The following is a 24963-nucleotide window of genomic DNA, read 5'->3' as shown; positions in this document are numbered from 1 at the left end:
ACATCTTAAGTAAATAGTAAAGCCTTTATTTTTTGTGTTAAGAACAGCATTTTGAAAATAAAACCTATCTGCCCATGCTTTACAACCTTTTAAATCTGTAATATTTATTATATACAGTCACTTATGATACACGTTGATTGTCTTGAAATTCCTTTAACGATGTTTTTTTAATTATGCAACAGTCAGCCAGGGGAGGATAAAGGTACATTATAAAACACACATTAATACATTTAATAAATATATATTATCTATCAAAAATGAGCCTTAGCTCTTTACCAATTAATAAAAAGCACCTGCTGAGAACTCCTGTAAGCTGGTATAATCATTGCATCATTGGGTTATAAAAGCCACAACACTCCCTTTCGGCTCAGGGTTCAACTCGGCCTTGCCTAACCAGGAAGACCATCCCGACATCGCCCACGTTTCCTGGACCCTGACAGAAACTGTGCTAAAACAATGAATCCCCAGCTTGCAACAACCAAATCTGCAACCCTTGAGACACACAGAACTTCCCAGTCTGTCACTCCCTCCTTCCCTCCCTGCTTCCATCTCTAGGGGAGGAATCCAGCACAGAATAACCATTTCCTATTAAAGGGGAGAAAGAGTGGCTGTTACAGTCCCAAGGTGATTTTGATAACTGGACCTGGAAAGAGTTGTGCTTACAATGAGGTGTTTTGATCACAGAAGCTCTCCTTCCAGGTCATTCTCCCCCAACGTCTTGTTTACAACAGATCTGAAACAGCGGTGCCATTTAATTTTGTATTTAAACTTCACTCAGTGGGGGCGGGGACTGCCAGTCTCTTGGCAGAGATGTCTCTTCGTACCCTTCAGGTGAAGTCCTTAGAAAGAGAACAGTTTACTGCCCTGCCCCTCACTCCCTGCCTCCCACCCACCTCTACTGGGAGAGCACTCAGCTCCCTCTTGACCTTAAAGCCAAAATAAAATAAAACCCAGAAGCGCAAAACATTATCAGACACTTAAAAGAAAAAGGTCTCATTAAGTGAGGTTTCCTGTGGCTCAAAGCCAGTTCTATTTTTGCGGTGGTGAAACATTGTGTTCCGCTTGGAGCCATCTCTGCTGTGTTCACGCTCAGGCCACCAAGAACTTAGAACATGATCGTGTGTGTTCTCCGCTCTGCAAGGGGGGGCTCTTGCAGCCTGAGTCCCTGATGGGATCAGAGAGCTCCGAAGGACTCCAGGGAGCGGGGGTGAGCCACTGTTTCCTGGCACGAGAGCATGTAACGCGGCCGCTTTTCACCGGGTTGGACTGAGGTGTTTGGAGATTTCTGTGATTTTCAGAATTCCAGGTCCACATGCATCCGCCCGCACCCCCAGCCCCAGCCCAGGTCCTAGCTTCTCGCCCCCACCCCAATACTCCCCGTGGCAGTCCCCCCGCCCCCGGGGGCGTTCCTGGCACAGAGGTCTCGGATCTCTCTCTAGAAGCAAGCACGTGCTCCAGGTGGGCGGGTGCTTCCCCAGGTGGGGTATGCCCCCTCTTCCCCATGCTGGCAACAGTGGAAAAGGGCTATCTTGGAGGAGAGCCACACGGGGGCCAGATTGGCCTCCCTACCCGGGTGCTTCGCAAGGATGGGGACAGGGGAGGGCGAGGATGGGACACAGCAGACTAGGGCCTCAAGAAAAATCAGAAGGTTTATTAAAACAAACTCAGCTCAGACATATTGGCTTTTGAAGAGGTCAGTTTCCCCCCAGACACTAACCTTTTTCATTTTCTGTAAAGGTTAAAGGCTTATGGGTAGTTTTATAGAAAAAAAGAAGCAATACAGTGACTAGAGTATATGACCCACCCTCATTTCTACATTCCATGTCGTCAGGTTAAGACTCTTTGCTTTGAATCATTGCCTGCGATTATGCTGGCCAAACAGTGCAGAGAACATGGGACTTTTAATGGCCGAGATGTCTGAAATGCCAAAGAAAGGAATGACTTGCTGAGGACAGATGGAAAACCATGGCAGAAACAATGGGCTTGGAAGAAAACCATTTTCATGGAACTTGCAGAAAACCAAGACAAAAATGTCCCCCACGCCCTCCCAAAGCAGCAAGAAACCCTCATATGCTCCACCCAACGCTGGACCTTTCACTACGTCCGCAGAGAAGACCCAAGAACTCACTGCTTGCTAGGCAGCAGGCATCGCCTCTCCACCCTGGGCTACCCCTGCCACGTGACAGCATTGTGGAAAATCCACCCTGGCATCCGCCCTCTGGCCAAGCCACGGGGCTTTGAGCTGGTGGCGCCACGTGAGCTTTTGAAATGGACATGGCGGGAGAGGCGGGGAAGGGCTGGAGGAACACTCATGAGGTGGGAAAGGGAGGGTTGATCAGGGGAAAGACGGCTGCTCCAGTCGGAAACTGCGCCTTGGACGTAGGCAGGCTTGCTTCCTGGCAGTGACGCCAGAGCAAGAGGCCCAGAGAAGGAACAAAGGCTGGGTGCTACTTTCTAAGTGTGACGGTCCCTTCAACTCCCAGGCTGCCTTTTCTTTGGCACATGCCAGGCTTCCTCCACCACTGCTCATAAAGCTCTTCCCTGGATACAGCTGGGCTGGGCCTCGGAATCTCACCCACAATCTCCTCCACTGCTCCTGACCCCCCTGAAATGTGAAAACCCACAGGCAGGCCAGTGGCAAAGCCCCAATTCGCCTTCCTCAGTGAAATGACCATCTCCAAGAGGCCACCTGGGGTCCAGCACTTGCTGGGCAGGGGTGATGGTGTGGGGCTCTCCGTGCTCAACCAACACTGGCCTGGCCTGCTGGCTGTGAATGCAGTTCTGCTCTTACCCCCAGAGGATGAAACAGTCTTCCCAGCCACATTTTCGAGTAAGCCTAATCCTATTTGCAATTAGCGTTGCTTTAGTTTGCGGGGTTTGAGGTTGGTTTGGTATTACATGTGTATGTGTGTGTGTGTGTGGCAGGGGCGGGGAGGGCAGTCGGTGTTAGCTTTTCAGTTCAGCAGTGTTCACATTTACACGAAATCCCCTTGTCTAGGATTTCCAAATCTCCTGGCTGCGAGGCGGCCTCGTTCAGCTACTGTTACTGATTTCTCCCTCAAGAAAGACACGACCAGGGAATAAAATTGGTAAGAGAGACTCTTATTCTCTGGAACTTAAAGTCTTTCACCAGAGGTGTCTTCCAGTGTAACTTGGCGGAGCGGTTGGGATCTGGAAATAGGAATAACACACTAAGAACCCAGCTTTGCAAAGTCAATGTCAGAAACCCATTTGTTAACAATGTACCAGAGCTAAGTTAGCTTGCCTTTTCCTAAAGGGCTGAATAATTCCCAAGAAAAACAGCAACCACTGTGTGTTCCCTACAACACTCTGCTCTTGGGAAGGCTGTCTGCCCCTTTCTATAATTGTACACCCGAACAAATACATTTCCTTACCCAGAACCCACATCACTTTCGAAGCCCAGGGTGTTATTCTGCACATTGGCCTTGACTGGACACAGAGGGTTTAAGAATGACTGGTGGGGCTGTTTTCTAACTAAATTTATTAAAATACACAGGTCAAATGCTTGAAATTCAGGATATTCTTGGTACCCAATGACAAACAGGCCCACGGATGGCTGGTGCTCTTCATGACTGCAACCCGTGAGCCTACTGCTTTGAGCCCCTGCCATACCAGTGCAAATGATGCCTCTCATACTAGTCAAAGGCCAGGAAAACCCAAGTTTCCTCTAGAGATCAAAGACCATCTCTGACTCACACTGAAAATAAAAAAGTTTAGGTTGAGTTATGGAATTGGCACATGATATAAAGCATGGAAATCCAATTTACACGTGTAAACTGGCTCATGTGTTGTTTGTGAAAGAAGCATGTAGCTATGTTTGAAAATTAAATGTGGGAATGAGAGTACAATTTTGGATCGCTAGAAAAACAAAATGATGTAATTCTACGGAGGCAAAATGTAAATGATGACAATTCTGCGGAAGGTCTGTTTGGCATCAGATAGTATCTGTTTTTGTGTTTGTGGGAGAAAAATGATAATCACCTCAATTTCTTAAGAAATCTTTTAAGGAGTTGGGGGTTGGGGGAACCTGGGACCCAGCTGGGGCATGGGACAGGAGGCTCAACTAGGTTGGATGCCAGCAAAATCTGCCAGGGTTTCATAACTCTGGGCTTTTCCTAAAAGTCACTTCCCAAGGAAAGTGTGGGTAGGGGCACCTCCTGTACGATGAAGAATAGAGAATTCACTGGGTGCAAGAGCCCCAAGAAACAGGGGCTTGTTCAAAGGATCTACACATGGTCAGCTCACTACAGGGAAATGTCTCATGCATGGAGAAAGTCGGGGGAGAGGAAAGAAGAGGAATGGAACACTGCATGCATCCTCGCTGCAAGGGATGTTGACGCGAGCTGCTCTTTGCAGCCCTGTGAGCAGCCTCCACAGCGTGGTGTGTCCCTGTCGAGCTGCCCCCCAACGCTGACCGCTCCAAGGCTTCCTGCCAGAACGTCACCTCTTGATACTTACAGTCCCCCCGTTGAGCACAACGGCCATCTCAGTTGGCTGATACACGTTGCTTCTGAACGGAGCGCTGGGTCTGTTTCCCAAGCTGCCGTTGCGAAATCCTGCAGTTCGGAGAGCTGAGGGAGGGAAAGGCAACACCACACACACAAAAAAGACACAGTTTTGAGTTTTGTTTTCTTCCCCTGCATCAACACCATGCTCCAGGCACACGCCCCCTCCCCTCTCCTCCCCTTTGTCACAAGCCAGATTCAAAACAAGAGTCACAAAGGCGCTTTGTTCTTAGGTTCTCTTGGAGCCTGACCCATCTCAGTGGGGTTGGGGAGTCTGCAGAATCCAGGGCACAGGCAGCTCTCGGGGAGGGGACCCGGGGTGGAGCCTCTCCCCGCACCCCCAGAGGGCCATGGGTGACAAAGACAGCACCTGCGTCTCTCGCAAGGTCTCTTCTGACAAAAGACCTGCTCACTGCTGAGTGCCATCCATGTCAAGTTCAACACCATACTGTGCAGCACGGTTTCTGGATACACACAGAGGTGGGCAAGCATGAGATGCTGGGCCACAGGTGCATGGTAGAGGTCAGACATCTTCCTGGGAAAGTGATGCGGGAGAGGATGGAGGAACCCCAGGCATATGGGTGGGGTCATTTCCAGACAGGAAAAAAGGGAGATCTGAAGCAAAGGCAGCAAAATAGGTCTGTTCTTTTTACCTCTGACAGGTAAATGATATTTCTTGTTTGCAATGTATTTTTATACATCTAAATTTCCTCTTTTGCTGAAGAAAACTCAAATGACACAAAAAGACTTGGATGAACCATGAATGTGTATTACTAAGTGAAAGCAGTGGGCTATAAGATCTCACATTATACGATTCCAACTATAATATTCTGCAAAAGTATAAACGATAGAGGCAGTGAGAAGATTAGTGATTGGCAGGGGTTTGGGGGGAGCACAGGGCATTTTTAGGGCATCGGAGCTACACTGGGTGATACTGCAACAGTGGAGACATGACATCACGGATTTGTCCAAGCCCACAGAACTGTGCGAAGCGACCTCTACAAAGCAAATTATGCACTGGAGTTAATAATAATGTACCGATATTGATTCATCCATTGCGACAAATGTAACACCAATGCAAGTTGTTAATAACAGAGAAAACCAGGGGGGGATGGGGCAGGTGGGAACTCCATGTACTTCCTGTTCAAGTTCTCTGTACCTAAAACTGCTCTGAAAAATAGTCTATTGAAAGATAACAGAGAAAGAAGAAGCGCTACAAAAAAGTCAAAACAAAAGTCTGTCTCAACTGTGAGCTGTCGCCTTCATAATCTTCCTTCTCACTGAAGGCACTTGTCTTACTTTGCTAAGAAAAACCTCAATTAAAGTCCTCCCTGAAGAGAGTCTTTTCTTTTTTTTTCTGACTAAAAAGTAGTAAGAGGACTTGGGATTTTTACAAATTAAATTACTTGGGGAAGGGACCAAAATCACCTTGATAGTATAGTTAACCTTTGCAGAGTGCCAACCAAGAGCCAGGGCTGGTTATAAAAATACTTTATATGTATTATCTCATTTAATTTTCATAGCATAGTAGGTTCTTTTAGTATTTCCATTTTACATGGGGCACAGAGTGATTAGGTAACTTGCCCGAGGTCACACAGTTGGTCAGAACCAGCATTTGAATCCAAGTAGAGAGAATTGGTTTCCTTGACCATCACACTGTTTTGAGTCCAAATACGGTGTTTTTAAGGACTGTAGTTACTTAGGAGCAGTTTGAATTTAAGTGACATGTGGGGGCAGATCAGCCCAGACTGAACCAAGAAAACATAGGCAGAGTAGGGAATGCATGTTCTAAAAGACTTGAACCTCTTTGCTTTTATCTCCAAGCCTTCAATAGCTCCCACACACACACTGACAAGGAGATGCCCTTCCTGGGGAGCTGAGAAGAGCAGACAGGGTCCAGGGGACATAGAGTCCCTGGACTGTCACTCTTCAGTTCAGTTCAGTTCGGTTCTAGTCCCAATTCCTAGCCAAGACCTCCTCGAAAAGAGGGAAAACCGAACAGCACAGCTTTCCTCATAAAGCAGAGGCTGGCCAGCTACAGTGGGGGAACATGGCTCTAACATTCTCTTCAAAGAAACAAAGTCTCAGCTGGATCAGTGTCTGTGGGGTGCCCTTGCCCAGCAATCCCTCTGTTTAGTGGTTATTTGGAGTGGTTCTGCTCTGGTAAACAACCCTCCCACATTCTGGGTCTCTGAGTACTGGCTACAACTGCCTCCTCCCCAGGTCTTGAGGTGGGCATGGGATTTAAGCCTGGCCAATCAGGTCCAGTCAGAGCTAACTCTGGGATTTTATACTCAAGCATCCTGGGAAACGTTCCTTTTCTCTAGTGGGACTCTGTGTGAGTCCAGAGCTGCTGTGATTCTAACAGAGCCAAGAGATGGAGACAGACTGAATCTTGGCATCACTTGAGTCTCCTGGATCTATCCATTTCTGAAGCCTGATCCCCAGTACATTAGTTTTGTTGTTGTTTTGTTTACTTAAATTGCTTCAGATGAGACTTTTTTTTTAATTAACTTGCATCTTCAAGAATCCCAACTGACAGTCCACTCTGACCCAGAGGTGAGCCCTCTGAAAGGCAAGCAGGGCTCACCTACAAGGAGTCCCAACAGGAAGCTAAGAGCATAGCCTAAATGCCAGCCCTCTCCTGTGGAGACTATAAGTGAGGCGCGATTGGGTCCTACCCTCAAAGCTGACACAAGGCCTTCCACTGGGCAGCGAAGGGGCAGTTTAAATCACCCTTGGCCTAATGAGATCAGAAAGCCCAAATCCCCTCACGGAGGAAAGGACACTTTTCCTTCTTGCTCCTTTGGAAGGTGAACATTTAATGTGCCTTGTTAGCGCTTTCCAAAATGTGATCTGTGTATTTTCATCCTGTGTCACATACCTCATGCCTTGTTGATACTTATTAAGAAACAGCAGGCTGGTGAAGTCCTACATATGTGGGGTCCCACTGGGGGAAGGAAACAAGGCAGCAGAGGCTGAGCTGCAGGCCAGCCTGGGACATATTCCTCCCATCTCTTGATGGGGCTGGACTCTCAAGGATAGAGAGCCTGAAAGGCTGGCTGGTTAAAATGTAGGAGAAACAGCGCCAGCTGTAGCTCCCGGGTAAGGCCCCGTGTAGGGCCTAGTTCCCTAAAATACAGCTGGCTGAGGTCAGACCAAAGATGACAACAGCTGTTCTCACCCCAGCCAGCAAAGTAGGATTTCTAGAACAAAGGCAATCATAGGCCAGGATGACTATTTATTCTCTGTGAGCCTTCCGAGGGAATTGACTTTGCCTCATGTGTGCCCACATGAATTTTGGTGGACACACATTTGGGAGAATGCAAAACAGGGCTATTAAAAAAAAGTCTGACAATATCCAAGGTTGGTGAAGAAGTGGGGATGGGGGCTCTCATACAATTATTCAGGGAAGACTAAATCAGTCCACCTTTCTGTGAGGGGGTATGTGGCAGTATATATCAGGATTGAAAGGTGCAGGTTCTAATGCATGTCTAGGAATTTTTTTGCAAAGAGGTAATTGATCAAGGACACAGAGATGAATGGACAAGAATGGTCATTGCAGCATAACTTGTATGGAAAGCCAGAAACCAGCAGAACATTCACCAGCTAAGATCAGAAATAGCTCAGTTGGTAAATCATCTGTCTGTGATGCAGGAGACCCGGGTTCAATTGCTGGGTGGGGAAGATCCCCTGGAGGAGGAAATGGCAACCTACTCCAGTATGCTGGCCTGGAGAATCCCATGGACAGAGGAGCGTGACAGGCTACAGTTCATGGGATTGCAAGAGTCGGATGCGACTTAGGGACTAAACCGCCACCAGGATCAGGAAAACAAACTATGGAGCCTCCTGGAAAGCTCTGTCTCGTGAAAAGGACAGCTCTGCAGTTGTTGACCTGGAAAGGCCTCCCTCCACCATACACTGTTGATTTAAGCAAGCGCGTGGCAGACAGCCTCTTAGACAACCAATGCTTTCAACCTGGTTACATCCTAGAAGCACTTGGAGGGCCTAAAATACTTGAGCCCAAACAGACTCAATCAGATTGAGGGGGCAGGCGCTGGTATTTTGTTTAAAGCTGCCCAAGAGACTCTAATGTGCAGATAGGTTAAGAGCCACTCTGCTGGATTGGTGTGTATGTGTGCGCATGGGTTGGGGGTACTGTGTCTGGCAAGACAGGAGCAAACAGTCAGCAGTAGTTGCTTTTGGGCAATGGGATTCTGAGTAATTTTTATTATTTTCACTTGTTGAACTACTGATTATTGTTGATCTTCTGTCATCAGAAAGGAATAAAACAGTTACTTTTGTTTTGGAAAAGAAAGAGGGGAATGAGGGACAATGTCCTTGGCTCTGGAACCTAGAGTATGAAACGGATGGGTGTGTGGGCACCTCTGAAGCCCATCACCCCCTGTGCCAGTCCAGGCACTGCTGGTCTGACGTGGGTCCCAAACTGCTTTGATCTCTGGATCTTACATGGACATGACATACTGACTGCATTTTCACAAGAAACGAGGCAGGGCATTCAGAAAACCAACCTTCCCTCTCCCTGCTCCACTGTGCGCCTGAACAAGTTGCCGGACACTCCGAGACTGAGTTTCCTACTCTGTAAAATGGGACTGATAATCCTTGTCTTCTCAAGGCACAGAGTTGCTCTGACACACCTGTGAAATGCGGGACACTGAAGGGCTTTAAGAAGAGAAGGTCTGTGGCAGAGTGGTCAGAGTGGGCTCTGGAGCCAGGCTGCCTGGGTTCAAACCCTGGCTCTGCCTCTTAGGCACATTGTTCAGCCTCTCCATGCCTCAGTTTCCTGTCTGCAAAATGGACCTCACTGGGTTATTGCAAGGATTAAATGGGATTAGTCACTAAAATGCTCAGAATGGTACCTGTCCATCATAAGCAGCCAGTAAAGGTTGGCTATCTTTAACTTCTGATGCCCCTAACTTCTGACCTACCCTTGTAGGTAGGTCTAGCACCCCAACTCTCCTTGCAGTGCAGGTGAACTAGACCATCAGGTTCAACAACACTGATTCTTAACCTTCTAGGGATCACAAATGGCTTTGAGAATTTGACAAAGCAATAGACTAATTGCCCTGTGAATGTATAAAGCTCTACAACCATTTCAGGAGTTCCCGTTACCTTTAAGGTCCAAGGGGAGCTTGTGAGTGTCAGATAAAGAGGATCCCTTCCAGGACAGAGGTGGCTCCACCAGGACCCCAAGAACTGGTCAGGTGCCTGGCCTCTGCTTATCATATGCCCTGAGGGACCTTCTGGGCTCCCCGTAATGACCCCCATCTCCTGGAAACCAGGGGAGTCAGCCCCACCAGAGCTGTGGCTCATCCCTGTCAAATCTCTAGACAAACACAGGCTTGCTGGTCTGGGGCTTCCAGTAAGAAGGAGACCGCTCTGATAAAGGCCACCCCAGGACTGTGATTCTACCCATGGTGGGGGAGGGGGAACGAGCAGGGGGCAGGTCTGTCATTCTCCCGGGGGTCTGACCAGGAGCAGGGTGCAGAGGCAGCTGGGTACCTCCTGGTGGGGGGAAGGCTGCGGATGGCCTTGGAGGACCTGGGGGCTTGATGTCTTTCCCCCTGCCTGTGGCGGTGGGCGGCTGTGCTGAACCCAAAAAGGCTGACTCTGCAGTATGACCAGACCACTGCCCAGGCACCTGGGTGAACGTCACAGAAAAGGGGACTCAACCATTCGGAAGGGGCCACCTCCTATGTCACTGGACAAGACTGAGTCTCTTATAGCCTCCACTTATTCCTCTGTGAGATGGGGATAATAATAGACCCTACCTCGTCAGCTGGAGGGATGGGCTAATGCGATAATGCAGGTTAAGGAGTAGGGTCTGGCATGTAGCTGGTGTTCAAAAAATGACGATTATACTAGGTAATTATTACTACTGCTGCTGCTACTGCTATTATTATTATTATAGCTCCTGATAAATCTTTAGGTAACTGAGAAAAGGCACTTTTAATTAATCTCAAGTACTGGGAACCCAGCCGACTTGCTTCAAGCAACAACTGTAAGAGACACTTCTCCAGCATCTCTAGCAGAGGGTAGCTGGGGCCTGGGCCGCTTCTTCTCGGCTCACCTGGGGATCCCACTGCAGTGGTGGCATACCACCTGGGTACCCAGACCACCTCCACTTGAAGTGGCTGCCGAATCTCTGCTTTTCTGTTGGTGGAGCTAATAGAACTTGATTAGACCATTTCTGGGAGCCTTGGAGGACATTCATGGCAGCGGGAGATAGGAGTTGATGGACAGATGCCGCAGCCTCCTGTCCTCCAAGGATCAATTCTGAGGCTCGTTCTACACATGTCCCTGGCAGGAATGAGCCCCAGCTGCCCATGGTGGTAACCATCTCTCGACGCTCTTGTTCTGGCGTTTCTGCCTTCGCGGTCTCATTCTCCCGGGCAGGGGCGACCTCCTAAGTCAACTACCTGCAACAAGTCTCAGGCTCTGCTTTCAGAGGAACCCAACCAAGATACACATTCAACAAGCCAGGTGCCGTGGGGGCCTCTCGGTACATCAGGACTCACAGCAGCTTTATGGGGTACACAAAGCCTACATCTGGGAAGGGGCAGGATCCCAACCCAGACTCTGACAAATTCATCCACTCCTGGAGACAGAGCTAGAGGAATGAGCAGGAGCATTGCCTCTCGCCATCCCCTGCATCCAGCTAGCACACGGGCTGCAAACCCAAACACCCGGGAAGCAGGGAGCTGATGTTGATATGCTATAGTGGCTGGGACAGGGAGCATGGGGAGTGTGAAAAGTGAAAGTCGCTTAGTCATGTCTGACTCTGTGACCCCATGTACTATACAGTCCATGGAATTCTCCAGGCCAGAATACTGGAGAGGGTAGCCGTGCTCTACTCCAGGGGATCTTCCCAACCCAGGGATTGAACACAGGTCTCCTGCATTGCGGACAGATTCTTTACCAGCTAAGCCACCAGGGGAGTCCAAGGGGAGTGCAGTGAAGAGAAAATGGATGCCCACCTAAAAGGCCACCACCCACCTGGGAGGGTAAGAGACAGGGCCTTCCAGCCAGCTGCAGACAATTGGTGCCAGGTGGGAACGGCAGCCCAGCACTGCCAGATCCAACTTTTCAAAAGAGGCCAGGAACCTGACTTTTTACCTTAAAAGTCATTAAAATTACATTAGTTGAAAGTGCTAATTAAGTCTCTTCCCAGGTGGCTCAGTGGTAAAGAATCCGCCTGCCAATGTAGGAGACACAGGGGACGCGGGCTTGATCCCTGGCTCGGGAAGATGCCCTGGAGAAGGAAATAGCAACCCCACTCCAGTATTCTTGCCTGGAGAATCCCATGGACAGAGGAACTTGGAGGGCTACAGTCCATGAGGTTGCAAAGAGTCAGATACGACTGAACACATATGCAAGCACGCACGCTAAATAAATTGATAATGGTGAATCTCTGGGGGCCAGTTTCAGCACAGGGGTCAATGTTTGTGGGCTCTGATTTGCCAGGACTACCCCCGGGACCCCTGATCCCCAGTGGGGGAAAAGGAGTTCTTTTGGGAGGAACAGCCTAACCCAGTGGGACAGTGCGCCCTTTACCTGCATTGTGTTCATCCATTGAGAAGGCTTTGTTCTCCATGTAGGTCCGCGGCAGCTGCACGTCCTCCTCAAATGCCGTCTCCCGCATCCTTGGCTGTGACGTGTCGAAGTAGTTGGGCGTGTTTTCCTGCGGGGCTGGCAGAATGGTGCAGTGGATCTCCGGGATGGCATGGAAGATGACGAAGACCCAGCCACTGGCCACCAGCGTGATGGCCAAGGTGGGGTCACCCCAGGCATCTCCCTGTCGTAGCTCGGCGTTGCCGAAGAGGTACATGGTCATCCAAGCCACCCAGATGAGCACAGAGAGGAAGGCCGTGACCAAGATGCAGACTCCGTTCTGCTTCCACTTCTTGAACTTGCCACACAGGGAGAAAAAGGCCAGCCCCAGGGTGGCCACGAGCAGTACCATGTCGTAGATGAGGGCCATCGCGAAGTCCATGGGCTCGTAGGCACAGGCCGGCTTCGCGTCTCGAAGCACGGTCAGCACCAGCCACTCGATGGCGATGATGACCTGCACCAGCATCAGGCACAGGGCCATGCCCACCAGCTGCCAGCCCGAGGGGCTCTTGCCGTGGCGCACCAGCCTCCTCACTCGCCACGCCTGGCTCAGCAGGCAGGAGAAGCAGAGTGCAAAGAGGACGCCCCAGAGGAACCGGCGGACCGAGCAGATGGTCTCGTCCTCCCGGATGATAAAGGCGAAGGTCAGCCCAAAGAGACCCAGGGTCCCCAGGAGGAAGAGGAAGTGGAGGCCCACGGGGTCCTTTTTCTCCTTGTCCTTGATGAACGGCAGCCGCACCAGCAGGATGAGCATCAGGAGCAGCGTGATCAGGGCACCCGCCCCGGCCACCGCCTCCACCACGATGCCCCAGATGGTGTCCAGGTCGCACAGGGACACGTACTGAGGGAGAAGGTCCAGCCCGCAGCCCCGGGACGTGCTGGCGTTCTCAGAGGCCCCGGAGGCAATCACGAAGAGCAGGAGGAAGGCGAGCGCCTGGTGGGTTCTCATTTTTCTCTCTGATGCCGCCGGGAAAGTTCCAGAAAAGTTGGGGGGAGAAGACCAATTCATGGTGAGACTTCCACTCTCCTGACTTCTTTAAGGAGACCCTACGTCCCTTCCAACCCACCACCAGCCCCTTTCTCCAGGCAGCACAGCCTGGCACCAGGAGTGGGTGAGGATTTCGGTCCCCATCTGCCCCCCTTGGCTGGACTCGGTGAACAACCATGAATCGTCAGCGCTAGTGGCTGGAGGATAGGGTGGGAGGGAGACTCCCTTTCTCTGAATACCCTGTCATCTTCTTTGAATGTGAGGCCGTGTCTGACCTCTTTAAAAATAAGGGAGTAAAATGAGACTCGAAGAGATGCTCATGGGCTGAGCACTCGCTGGGAGAAGGACATGCCTTGTGGTTTTGGTCCCTCAGTGCTAACAGCTGACATTCACCGATGACTCAGCCTCGGCCAGGGACCCGACACAGCCAGTCCTCACACCGGTGACAACAGTCTTGAGGAGGCTGGGACACTTCCCCAAGGTCACACAGTCAGCTCCTAGAAGCACCCCCTCTTAGAAGCTTCCCAGCATATCTAACACAGTGTCAAGTGTCTTCCTGGGTTCCACCTTTTCCCTCTCCCCTCCCACATCCTACCCATCTCACAAAGATCTCCTGAGAATCCATCCTCTTGCTCCAGGGAGCCGCCCCTCTCCCTGGACGCCCCCAAGGACTGCACCCAGCAGCCAGAGACGGGCTTATTAACCCGAGTCTCCTCTTCCCCCCCTGCTTCCTCTGCTTAGACCCCTGCCACCCCCGCTTTCATGGAAAACTGCTCCTCCGCACACTGGTCTCAGCTCTCGTGTCATCCACGCAGACCTTGGCCAAGGTCACACCCCTCCCCCTCCCGCAGCGCGCCTCCTCTATTTCTTAGGTCTAATCGCATCTGTCATCCTTTTGCCCGTTTACTTTGTTTCTCCGGTCCCTTCCTCCTCTCCTCCCTTCCTGTCGTTCTCCACCACCAGCTGCGGGAGGACAGGGGCACTGTCTTGTTCATCAGCACAAACCAGGGTTTCTCAGCCCCGGGATAACAGACACTGCATCTGAGCCTCCCTCGTTGGGGGGGGTCTGTCCTGGGCATTGCAGGAGGTGGAGCAGCACCCCTGGCCTCCACCAACTAGGTGACTGAAGCACACCCTCTCCCCTAGCAGTGACAACCCCTCAAATTCTTAGACACTGCCAACATTCCCTGGGGGGTGGGAAATCACAGAATGAGCACCGCTGGGGAAGAACAAGTACCAAGCAGATGCTTCTTAAATACTGCGGGGATGAGACTTCTCAACAGGGCTCTCCTCTACCCACTGCCTTGGGGAGCCTCTACCCAGGGAGCCTGGCCTTGGGAAAGCCCTGCCTGCCCAGCTCTGCTGTGCTGCGCTTCTGGGCATCTTAAGCCAGACTTAGCTCCGCCCACAGTGAGGCTGTAACCAGCCAGCTCCCAGGCAGCTCAGCACATCCCCGGGGCTTTCTTAAGTAAATGGGCTATCGACCACTTCTCTCTCTCAGCTACTTGATGGGATACAGTGAGCAGCTCTGATCCTGCCTTGGCCACAAGGCCATCGACTGGGATAAATTATTGATGCCACAGAATGAGAAGGAGCCTGGTGCTACAGGGTGAGCCTTCCTTTGCCCAGAGATGAGAGAAGGCAGGAACAGAGGGTATCTGACAAGAGATGCTCCCGAAATAAGCACTCAGACATTGGTAATCAGGCCTGTGATTCGTGCCGTGTCAGTCACGAGAGTCCCACCTCAGCTATTTAAGCCTTGTCTACATACGCCCTATAAGTTACTTACTTAAGTGACTCACCAAGGTCTTGAAACTGACTCAAAAGAAAGCGCAACACATTGGAATACCTGTTGATGAAACTCATGTTGCATCCCCATTGCCATATCCAATGTACCACCTTTGGAAAAAAAAATGCTGTCCTAGTCAGAGCTGCTTATCACAAGAGCACACTCAGAATCAAAATTTAAGAACCAACAAGCCCAGAAAAAAAAAATAATAAGAACTGGATATGCTGAAACAAAATGCCATTGGCCCCTGACACAGTATAGTGGATTTCCTCTAGACTTCTCATCAATGGCAAATGTGATCACGAAACTTCTCAGCAAGTGACAACGGAACACATTCCGTGCAGACTTTCTAGTTCACACAGCGGCCAACAATCCCCAGGGCGGCCGGGAGGAGATAGGGAGGAAGGTGCTTCTGGAGTCTTGACCATCAGCCCTCTCCCCAACTCTCCCCACACACCTCCAGGCCAGTGGTTCTCAACCAGGGTTATTGTGATCCCAGGGAACACTGGGGCATATCTAGGGACAGTTCTGCTTGTCACAGCTGGGGAGGGAAGTGCAACTGGCCTCTAGCAAGTAGAGTCCAGGGAAGCCGCTAAGCAGCCCATGTGTGAGAAGACTCTTTAGAGTCTCTTGGACTGCAAGGAGATCAACTCTGAATATTCATTGGAAGGACTGATGCTGAAGCTGAAGCTCCAATACTTTGGCCATCTGATGCGAAGAGCTGACTCATTTCCCTGATGCTGGGAAAGACTGAAGGCAGGAGAAAAAGGGGGATGACAGAGGATGAGATGGTTGGGCAGCATCATTGACTCAATGGACATGAGTTTGAGCAAACTCTGGGAGATGGTGAAGGTCAGGGAAGCCTGGTGTGCTGCAGTCCATGTGGTCACAAAGAGTTGGACACGACTGAGTGACTGAACAACATGCCTGAGGTGGCCCTCAACACTAAGACTGATCTGGCCCCACATGTCAGTGTGCTGGGGATGAGAAAGCCTGGTTTATACGCTTGAGAACAGACTTGATGAGGAAGAAGCCAGGAAACCAGCCAGGTCTCTCAACCTCATGCCTGCACCCCAGGACCTTTCCTTGCAAGAACTAGACTTTCTTTAGCTGCCTCCACTCACTCTCTTGGAGGAATCTCCTCTCTTCAGACCTGCCTACAAGTTGGAACTTGGTTCTGCCGGTTCATCCCTCAGTTCAGCTGGCTAGTCTCTCTTCCTAACTGACCTTCCAACAACAGGAAACCAATGTGAAGAAAATATAAAGATGGCAACCAAGCTTCTGAAATTGTGTGGGTTCTTCTGGCTGTGGTCCCCGTCTCTAGCTCCCACTCCTTTCTGACATGGGAAATAGATACAGTCTTGCTTTCTGCTTTCATTCCTGAGGGTGGAACCCTCTCCTTCCTCCAGTTCTGAAAAGAGCTCCTGATTTTCCTCTGGAGAGCCCCCTTCAGCCCCAGCTGTGAGCTCCAGACCCAGCCTGGCCAGTCGAAGCATTTATCCCACCCTTTGGCCGCACTGATTGGCTCAGGGACAGGCACTTGACCTCAACTAGACCTGGAGAAGGCAATGGCAAGCCACTCCAGTACTCTTGCCTAGAAAATCCCATGGACGGAGGATCCTGGTAGGCTGCAGTCCATGGGGTCGCTACGAGTCAGACATGACTGAGCGACTTCACTTTCACACATTGAAGAAGGAAATGGCAACCCACTCCAGTGTTCTTGCCTGGAGAAACCCAGGGACGGCGGAGCCTGGTGGGCTGCCATCATTGGGGTCACACAGAGTCGGACACGACTGAAGTGACTTAGCAGCAGCAGCAGACCCATGAGAATTACTCAGGATTTTTGCTAGAATTAACTGGAAAGAGGTTTTCTCCTGTTACTGGGGTTAGTAAGCTGAAAGGAAGGCAAAAGGAGAAGAGGGAGGCAGAGGATGAGATGGTTGGATGGCATCACCGACAAAATGGACATGAACTTCGGCAAACTCCAGGAGACAGTGAGGCAGAGGGAGGCCTGGTGTGCTGCCGTCCAGGGGGTCACAAAGAGACGGACACAACTGAGCGACTGAACAAACAACACGCTAAAAGGATATAAAGCTGGAGCTGGAGAGGGCACATTTACCATCACAGGGAAAGAACCTGCCTGAGAGGAAAGCTGGCCCACAGGAAATCATCACAGGAGTCCCAATACACTGCAAAGCTGGATTCAGTTATGCCTGAGGCCAGATACCCTGGTCTTTGCACCTCGAGCAGTCAATTAACTTCTCTTTTTTGGACTAAGCCATTCTGAGATGGGTTTATGTAACTTATTAACAAAGAAGTTCTATGATGTATCCCACAGGATGTGGCCCTCTTACTCCAGGAAGTCCTCGCTAATCAACATCTAGGCAGCAGGGGCTTTGGAAGGGTTCAGTTGTCCCAAGTACGTCATTCTCACTGCGAGGGATGCCCATGAGGTGACAGTTATTGTTCTACAGAACTCTGTCCGGGATGTTCGGAAGGAGGGCTGTACCACCTCCCAGAATGAAGCAGAGTCCAGCTCATCTCGGCTTTCTGGGGGATTCAGAATTGCCCTGTGGAGTTCTCCATTACTGCCATAGTGAACACAATAATGACTGTGAACTCTCAACGTGCTTCCTATGCTCTAGGCCCTCTGCTATGCACTTCACATATTAACACCTAATCATCTGGACAATGACGCTATGAGGCAAGTGGTGTCACTATCTGCATTTTACAGGAAATAAAACAGAGAGGCCAGGTGGCTTGTCCAAGCTGGGACAAGCTATACAGCCACAAAGTCGTGGAATCAGGAGACAAACGAATTACTGTTACCGGGCTCTTCAGACAAACCAGGGCTCTGGAAATGTCACCGGCTGAGCCCTTTGCTAGCCAGTCTATGTAAATTAGATTCCTTTTGCCCCTTTATGCTCTATACCAATACTCCTGATCTTTATCTTTGCAGCATGTACCACAATTTTCAATTGTTTTATTACTCTTTTGGTCTGTCTCCCCCACACCCAGGCTCCTGTCTGTTTTGTTCTGCATCGATTCCCCAGCACCTGGCACACGGGCAGTGCTCACAGCTCAGCTGCTGAATGAATGAACTGATTAAATATGGTCTCCAACCCTCACGTCACAGGTCAGGAAGATGCTCTCACGATCACCTTATAGAGGAGGGGACTGAGGCTTAAGTCAAAGTTTGATCCTCAGGCTGGCAACAGCAGCAGCCTTGCCTGGGAGCTTGTAAGAAATGCAGACTCTCCAGAGTGGGCCTGGCCACCTGTGTTTCCACAGTCCTCGATAAGCTCCAGGTGTGCTCAGATGCTTGCGTGCACTGAGGTTTGAGGAGCACGAACATATGCAGCTGGGGAGCCAGAACCATGGCCCTGCACCTTCTGCCTTCCTACTGCTGCCCCCAGACCCCCCTCAGGCTCCATTGCACCCACTGTCAGGTAAGCCCCATCCAGCCCCATCAGCCACCTGAGGCCTCCTCTTGCCAAGCTCTCCGGAATCCCCAAACTGCACAAAACCTGATTAGAGGTTTGAAGTCAGCCCCAGGGCAAAGCTGACTGGGGCGGGATGAATATATGGCAACAAACCCATGGGATGTAGGCATGCAGCTCCTCAAAAGGAGAAATGAATAAGGTAACGAATGTGCAAGCCTCGGCTCACATACTAATTACTTTGCTGCCGGCCAGGCTCCCAGAAATGTGACTCATTCAGATGCTCTTAAATACACTGCGTCGCATACGCACGCGCACACACGCTCTCTCTCCCCACAGAGGGGCCAGAAGCTGCCGGCAGGTGGTGGAGCAGCACGCTCCATTTCTCACAAGCTGGGGCCTGCAGAGGCTGGAAAGAATGCAGGCAAGATTCCTTATGCGAGGACAGTGCTGCTGCCTGCCTTCAGGCCACAAGCAGGGCTGGTTCTCCCAGCCTTGATCCTCACCAAGCAGCATGAACTTTGGGTGTCTGATTCTGCCCCTGGCATTTGCTAGAAACTTGTAACCTGGGGCAGCAGACTTAACCTTGCTTGCCTCAGTTTCTTCATCTGCAAAATGGGAGTGATAACACCCGTCTTGCAGGGTTCTTGTGAGGATTAAAATAATAAGTAGGGTTTAGGACTATAGCCTGGCATGCTGCGGTTCATGGGGTCGCAAAGAGTCGGACACGACTGAGCGACTGAATTGAACTGAAGCACTTATATAAAGTGTCTGTTAAATAAATAACAGACTGGAAAATGCCCTGAGGTTATGAACTTTTCTGACTTTCCTTTTCCAGGAGGGGCAGTTGCCATGGAGATGGGACTGAAATAGGCTCACCCAAGTGTTGGTCCACCACTGGTTTCCAACCTCCACCATCACACACCGAGAAAAGAAGTCCCTGAGGGGGTGTGAAGGGGAGAAGCCTTTGGGATGGTCTACCTTCAGCTAGTTCAGTTCAGTCGCTCAGTCGTATCCGACTCTTTGCGACCCCATGAACTGCAGCCCACCAGGCTTCCCTGTGCATCACCAAGTCCCGAAGCTTACTCAAACTCATGTGATCTACCTTGGAAACTCCCAAACTCTCCTGAATCCCCCAGCAGGTGCTCTGAATGGCAGCCTGACTGCACAGGTGGTTTTCCAGAGGGGAACCGGCGCTGGAGTACTGGAGGCCAGTCTGCGTGCCCTAAAACTGGGTGCTGAGGAGTCAGAGGCAAACACCCAGAAACCAGACACCAGCCATTCTCCTGGGAACCAGCGTCTTCACCTTCCCACCCACCCAGATGACAGGAGATACAAGACGTACAAAACCGCTCTGGAACATGCCATTCTGACCTGCTTCCCCTTGGCTACTGCCAGCAGAGGCACCTTTAACCCCTCTTCTCTAAAGAAGCGGGGAGGAGGCGCTGGAGCATGGACGGGAAAGAAAAACTAAGCAGGTCTGGAGGGCCTTTCCTAGCCCTGGGCATGTCTAACGTACCAGTGAATACCTGGCACAGAATTTACACTCCCATCTGTGTCCTCAGGAGTGGAAGACCTCAGCTGGAGGAAGTCAGAACTGAGTGACACAGGGCATTTCTTAATCTCTCTGACCTGCAGTCTCTTCTGTCAAATGATATAACAGTGCCGCTTTCTCAAAGCTGACGTGAAACGTACTTAGAAAGTACTCAGCCCAGTGCCTGGCAGATAGGGAGCACTAGGTCCTGACTTGTTACAAAAACAAGGACAATTCTCAGGGTCCTGCTGGGAATAGGAAGTGGTAATGCGACGTGGCCAGAGGCTTCCTGGAAGTGACGGATGAGCTGGGACTAGAACCCACTGCTCCAGACTCCTGACTTCAAGGCCACTGCACCCCGGTTGGACTCCCCCATGTTCAGTAGACGGCCAGGATGAGGCTGCGGAGCCTGTCTCCCCACGCACCCCAACACCACACTCTGTCCTTGCCCACTCCCCTTAGAGCTGCTGGTGCATTTCCTGCTCCTGAAGGATTAAACTGTTACAAGTTTTCCTGACATTAAAACTCCTTCCCAGACCAGCAATCTTATCTTTGATCTCTTTTCTAAGTTATACCATTTCATAATCTTTAGTTCCCAGCACCATCCAGACCACCAGACTATCTGGGGGCCCTTGAATTTAATAACCCTCACACGTTAGTAAACAGGGTTGTCAGAACACAGGCTCCGTGATCCATGAATATGCAAAGCAGCTCCAATCCTGTAAATAAAAGCAATCATTTAAATGCAAATTGCATCCTTGGCTGCCCGTTCCAGGGTGGATGGTTCCTCTCAGGCTGTAATTCCAAGAAGAAAATGTGACTAACTCAGAACCCCCAGGAAGCTCTTGCGTGGAAGTGCTTATGGAGCCGTGGGCTCTGGGTGGGGGCTGCTTAGAGTGGACAGAAACTGCCTAAAAGTGAGAAGTGGGTTTTAAAACCTGACCCATCCCTGGCGCAGGCTCATTCAGAGCAGTCCCCACTGGTCTGCTTCGGAGGCTCCCGGCGCCTCGCCATCCCCAGAGGCAGAATGAAAGGGGAGCTGCTTTTCCCCTCCTAGTTGAGGTCAGGCGAGCTTTTAAAAATTAGATCTCGTGGCTTTCTACTCCAAACCCTCCCTCCAAGGATTCACTTAGGAGAATAAAACCTAAGCTCCTTTCCATGGCCCCCCAAATCATGGTTTGCCTGGTCCCTGCCATCCCCTTTCAGAACCCCACTCTCAACATCTGCCTACGAGCTCCAGCCACAATGGCCTTTGTTCAGTTTCTCTAAGCTCATTCCCACTTCCCAGCCTTTGCACTTGCAGTGCCCTCTGCCTGGTTCAGTCTTCCCCCAACATCTGCCAGTGGCGGGGGAGGGGGGGTGCGGCCCTATCTTGCAAAGCTCCACTAAAATGTCACTGCGCAGAACTCTTGTCACTTTATTTTACATCACCCTGCTTTATTTTCCTGGCAGCACTTATCCCAATTGGAAGTTCTATCCACTTACTATTTATTTACTTATTTAGTGTTCGCCCAACTCCTCAGTGCTCTGAGAGCAGGGGCTTATCTGCCAGTTGTGGAGCTGGCACATTTACTGAAATAATACATTAACCAATCAAGATTTTAAGCTTCTTTCTCTAATAAGACTGCTTGTCTCGCTGCCTGTGCCCTAAATGGCGACTCCTTCCCACTTCCATTTTTCCCTTCCCAACTCAGTTGACCCCTTTTCAGACAGAGCAGGAACAGATAGGAAACAGTTCACTCCACAGTCCAGATACAAAACTGGCCGGGTGGAGAGCTCCCAACCAACAGACACCGATTTGCATTCTATTTACATCCTATTTGCATGCAGTTTAACTCAACGTCTTGAGTCCTCCAGAAAGCCTCCATCCCTGGGGAAACTTATGAATCAAGGTTCCTCGGCAGAAGTTCCAAAGCTTTTGTGCCAAGCCCCTCCCCCACTTCTCGCCTCTTTGCGAGGACCCCCAGTTCCTCCTGGGCTCTGCTCAGGTCCCCCCACCCCCCATATTGGCGCAGTTGGGCAGCCAATGTGGCGCGTGGCCCGGGGCCCCAGGCGGGGACGCCGCTGCCCGCCACACTCCAGGGGCCTTTGTCCGCGCTCCAAGGAGCCGCCCCCTTAGCGAACTGGGGACAAGTTGCGTTGGAGGGTGGGGAGGGCGATTGGCTAGGCCTGGGAGTGACATAGCCGGGGAATGAACCCACGGGCTGCGCTGGAGCGGTCCTCGGTGGCAACGGTACTCCTTCTCAGGCTAGTTAACCAGCCCTCGGGCCGAGGTGGGTGCGGGCGGTAGGGGTTCCGGGATGCTTGGGACTGGAAGCCTGTGTCCCCCAGAGGGTGGGGACGCAGCACAGCACTGATCATCGCCTCTAGCCTGGCCGGAACAGAAACGCTAATCCCCCGCCATTGTATGCAGCCGCCCCTCACTTGTACCCCGGCTCCAGGTCCCAGCTCTGCCTCTTGTCGCCCGCAGTGTCCCCTCCTTGTCCGGTAATGCGTAGCCGCGACCGGCTGAGAGCTTGACCCCGAGTCCCTACGGCAGGTGCGGCAGCTCACCGCCAAAGCTCGCCCCTTGTGCCCCCGGCTCCGCCTGCCCTGTGTGTGGTCAGGCCCCGCGCCTGCCACGCAGCCCCCAGACCTGCCCGCGGCTGCCCTCACACGAGTCCCTCGGGCACGCCTGAAGTCCCTTGCAGTTCCAGCGGCCCTTTGCCTGATCTGCGATCGCCTCCAGACGCTCTGAGACTGATCTCCGCCTGGTCCGGGAACACCGCCCCCGCCCCATAAAGGTCCCGACCTTCTCCTCCGCCTCCTGCCCCGCGCCCTGCGGGCGCCTCTCTCCCGCCAAACTGTGGTCCTCCAGCCCGGAAACCCCAACTCCCCCAGCAGACTAACCCCTTGGGGAAGAGGGGGGACTCAGAAAAGCCCAAGAAGCAGACCCCATCCCAACGCTCCCAAGTCCACCCCGGGAAAAGTTTCTGGGGTCGCCGCAGCGCCCTCCGCCCCGCCGGCGCGGCTGGCACTCACCGACCCCCGCGGCCCCGCAGCGCCGACGCTCCCCCTGGCCCTCGGCCCGAGTCACATCTCTGCAGCGCCGCCGTGGCCCCAGCCCAGCGATCCCGCCCGCCGCCCGTCCGGCCTCACCGCATCGTACTCGCGAGCCGCAGCCGCGCGAGGCGCCCCCTGTCCCGGCCCGCGCTGCTGCAGCCGCCGCGGCCCCGCCCCCTGAGGCCCACCCCGAGGCCCCGCCCCCAGGGCCCGAACCCCGCCCCCGTCCCGGCAGGGGCTGACTGTTCTGAGCGGAACCCCGCGCACGCTCCTTGCTCCCAGGTTGCAGCGCCGAGACGAGCCCCCTCCAGTGTCCGCATTTAGGGGCCACCACCCTCACTTCCACAGTGCGTCCAAAAGCACTCTGGACGTGCTGGACACTTTGCTCCGTTGATCTACTCGCAGAAACACACACTTTCTAAACTGTGGGTTCCTAAACAGCTGTTGTTCTGTCGCCCAGTCGTGTCCGACTCTTTGATACCCCCTGGACTGCAGCACTCGAGGCCTCCCTCCTCCCTGTACCTCACCATCTCCTTGAGTTTGCCCAAGTTCATGTCCATTGCATCGGCGTTACCATCCAGCCATCTCATCCGCTGACGCCCTTTCTTCTGCCTTCAATCTTCTCCACCATCAGGGACTTTTCCAATGAGTCCGCTGTTCGCATCAGGTTACCAAACTACTGGCGCTTCAGCTTCAGCATCAGTCTTTCCAAGGAGTATTCAGGGTTGATTTCCCTTAAGATTGACAGGTTTGATCTCCTTGCTGTCCAAGGGACTTTCAGAAGTCTTCTCCAGCACCACATTCGAAGGCATCAATTCTTTGGCTTCTGCTTTCTTTCCGGTCCAGCTCTCACAACAGTACCCGATCATTAGGAAGACCATAGCCTTGACTATACGACCTTTGTCGGCAGAGTAGTGTTTCTGCTTTTCAACCTACTGTCTAAGTTTGTCATAGCTTTCCTGCCAAGAAGTAATCATCTTCTGATTTCATGGCTGCCGTCACCATCCACAGTGATTTTAGAGCCCAAGAAGAAATCTGTCACTACTTCCACCTTTTCCCCTTCTCTTTGCCATAAAGTAATGGGGCCCGCTGCCATGATCTTAGTTTTTTGTAATATTTAATTTTAAACTGGCTCTTTCACTCTCCCCCTTCACCCTCATCAAGAGGCTGTTTAGTTCCTCTTCACTTTCTGCCATTAGAGTGATGTCATCCTCATATCTAAGGTTGTTGATATTTCTCCCACCTATCTTGATTCCAGTTTGTATCTTATCCAGCCCAGCATTTCTCATGATGTGCTCAGTGTATAGGTCAAACAAATATGGTGACAGCAGAGAGCCCTGTTGTACTCCTTTCTCAATCTTGAATTCTAAACAGTTACTTCCCCACAATATACCAGTGTCGGATCCAGGGTGCAGAGAGGATTCTGCTGAGACTGTTCCAGAATCACTAACACCCCAACTTCAGCCAGGCAGCCCCTCCCGCCTGGGCACACTCCAATCCTGCCACCTCCCGCCACATGTCTTTGTCCCTTTATGCACCATGAGCCCCACATCCGTGTTCTTGGCCACCCCAAACATACTCATACGTCTAACACAAGCATATTCACAAGTCCACTCACCCCTCACATGGATCCACCCGCAGGATCCCACCACCGCTACCGCTTTCATCACCCACATACGTACGCACATTTCCATCATTGCCCTGAGCACACACTTTGGGGCCTGGGGCCACCGGTCTGGCGCTCAGCTGACGCTCAGAGCTCAGGCTGCTCACCCGCCCACAGCACAACTGCGAGATGTTCCTTATGGAAAGGGTCTGGGCCACCTCGTACCTCAACACTGAGTGTGGCTCCTAGTCCACCTGGGCTGTCTGAGGTCAGCATTGCCTCGACCCTGCCTGGGGGCTACACTCCAGCTTCAGGCCAGCTTTTCCCCGTCGTCTCTCAGCAATCCCCGCCTCCCCAGAACTTTGAGGACCCCTCTATGGTGTGGATAAGACCCCTCATACCATCC

General features: G+C 51.7%; 1 protein-coding gene across 3 annotated transcripts; it reads right to left on the bottom strand.

The window, feature by feature from the left end:
- Positions 1 to 5: 5 nt before the first annotated feature.
- On the bottom strand, positions 6 to 23114 carry GPRC5B (G protein-coupled receptor class C group 5 member B). 3 transcript variants are annotated; one of them, XM_055409591.2, is made up of 4 exons: positions 23048 to 23114; positions 12102 to 13115; positions 4480 to 4592; positions 6 to 3171 (listed from the first exon to the last, which is right to left on the bottom strand). In XM_055409591.2, exons 2-4 carry the CDS (start codon positions 13105 to 13107, stop codon positions 3127 to 3129), a joined length of 1164 nt encoding a protein of 387 aa, XP_055265566.1. In that variant the 5' UTR covers positions 13108 to 13115; positions 23048 to 23114; the 3' UTR covers positions 6 to 3126. The 3 variants fall into 3 exon arrangements, with proteins under 3 accessions (XP_055265566.1, XP_088689377.1, XP_055265564.1); XM_088833251.1 differs by having other exon boundaries at positions 23058 to 23080; XM_055409589.2 differs by having other exon boundaries at positions 22931 to 23058.
- Between the last annotated feature and the right edge of the window lie 1849 nt (positions 23115 to 24963).

The sequence above is a fragment of the Moschus berezovskii genome, chromosome 27 (assembly GCF_049115385.1).
Source record: "Moschus berezovskii isolate FMDL1 chromosome 27, NW_MosBer_1.0, whole genome shotgun sequence".
In the NCBI taxonomy this organism is placed as follows: Eukaryota; Metazoa; Chordata; class Mammalia; order Artiodactyla; family Moschidae; genus Moschus; species Moschus berezovskii.
This window is presented reverse-complemented; position numbering and strand designations above follow the sequence as displayed.

Excerpts from the sequence above, each read along its gene's own strand:
- GPRC5B (XM_055409591.2), bottom strand. The coding sequence starts at position 13,107 with ATGAGAACCCACCAGGCGCTCGCCTTCCTCCTGCTCTTCGTGATTGCC. Across the intron at positions 4,593-12,101 it reads AATGGATGAACACAATGCAG|CTCTCCGAACTGCAGGATTT; the intron begins GTAAAGGGCGCA and ends TCCCTCCCTCAG. Across the intron at positions 3,172-4,479 it reads TTGTGCTCAACGGGGGGACT|ATCCCAACCGCTCCGCCAAG; the intron begins GTAAGTATCAAG and ends TCCTATTTCCAG.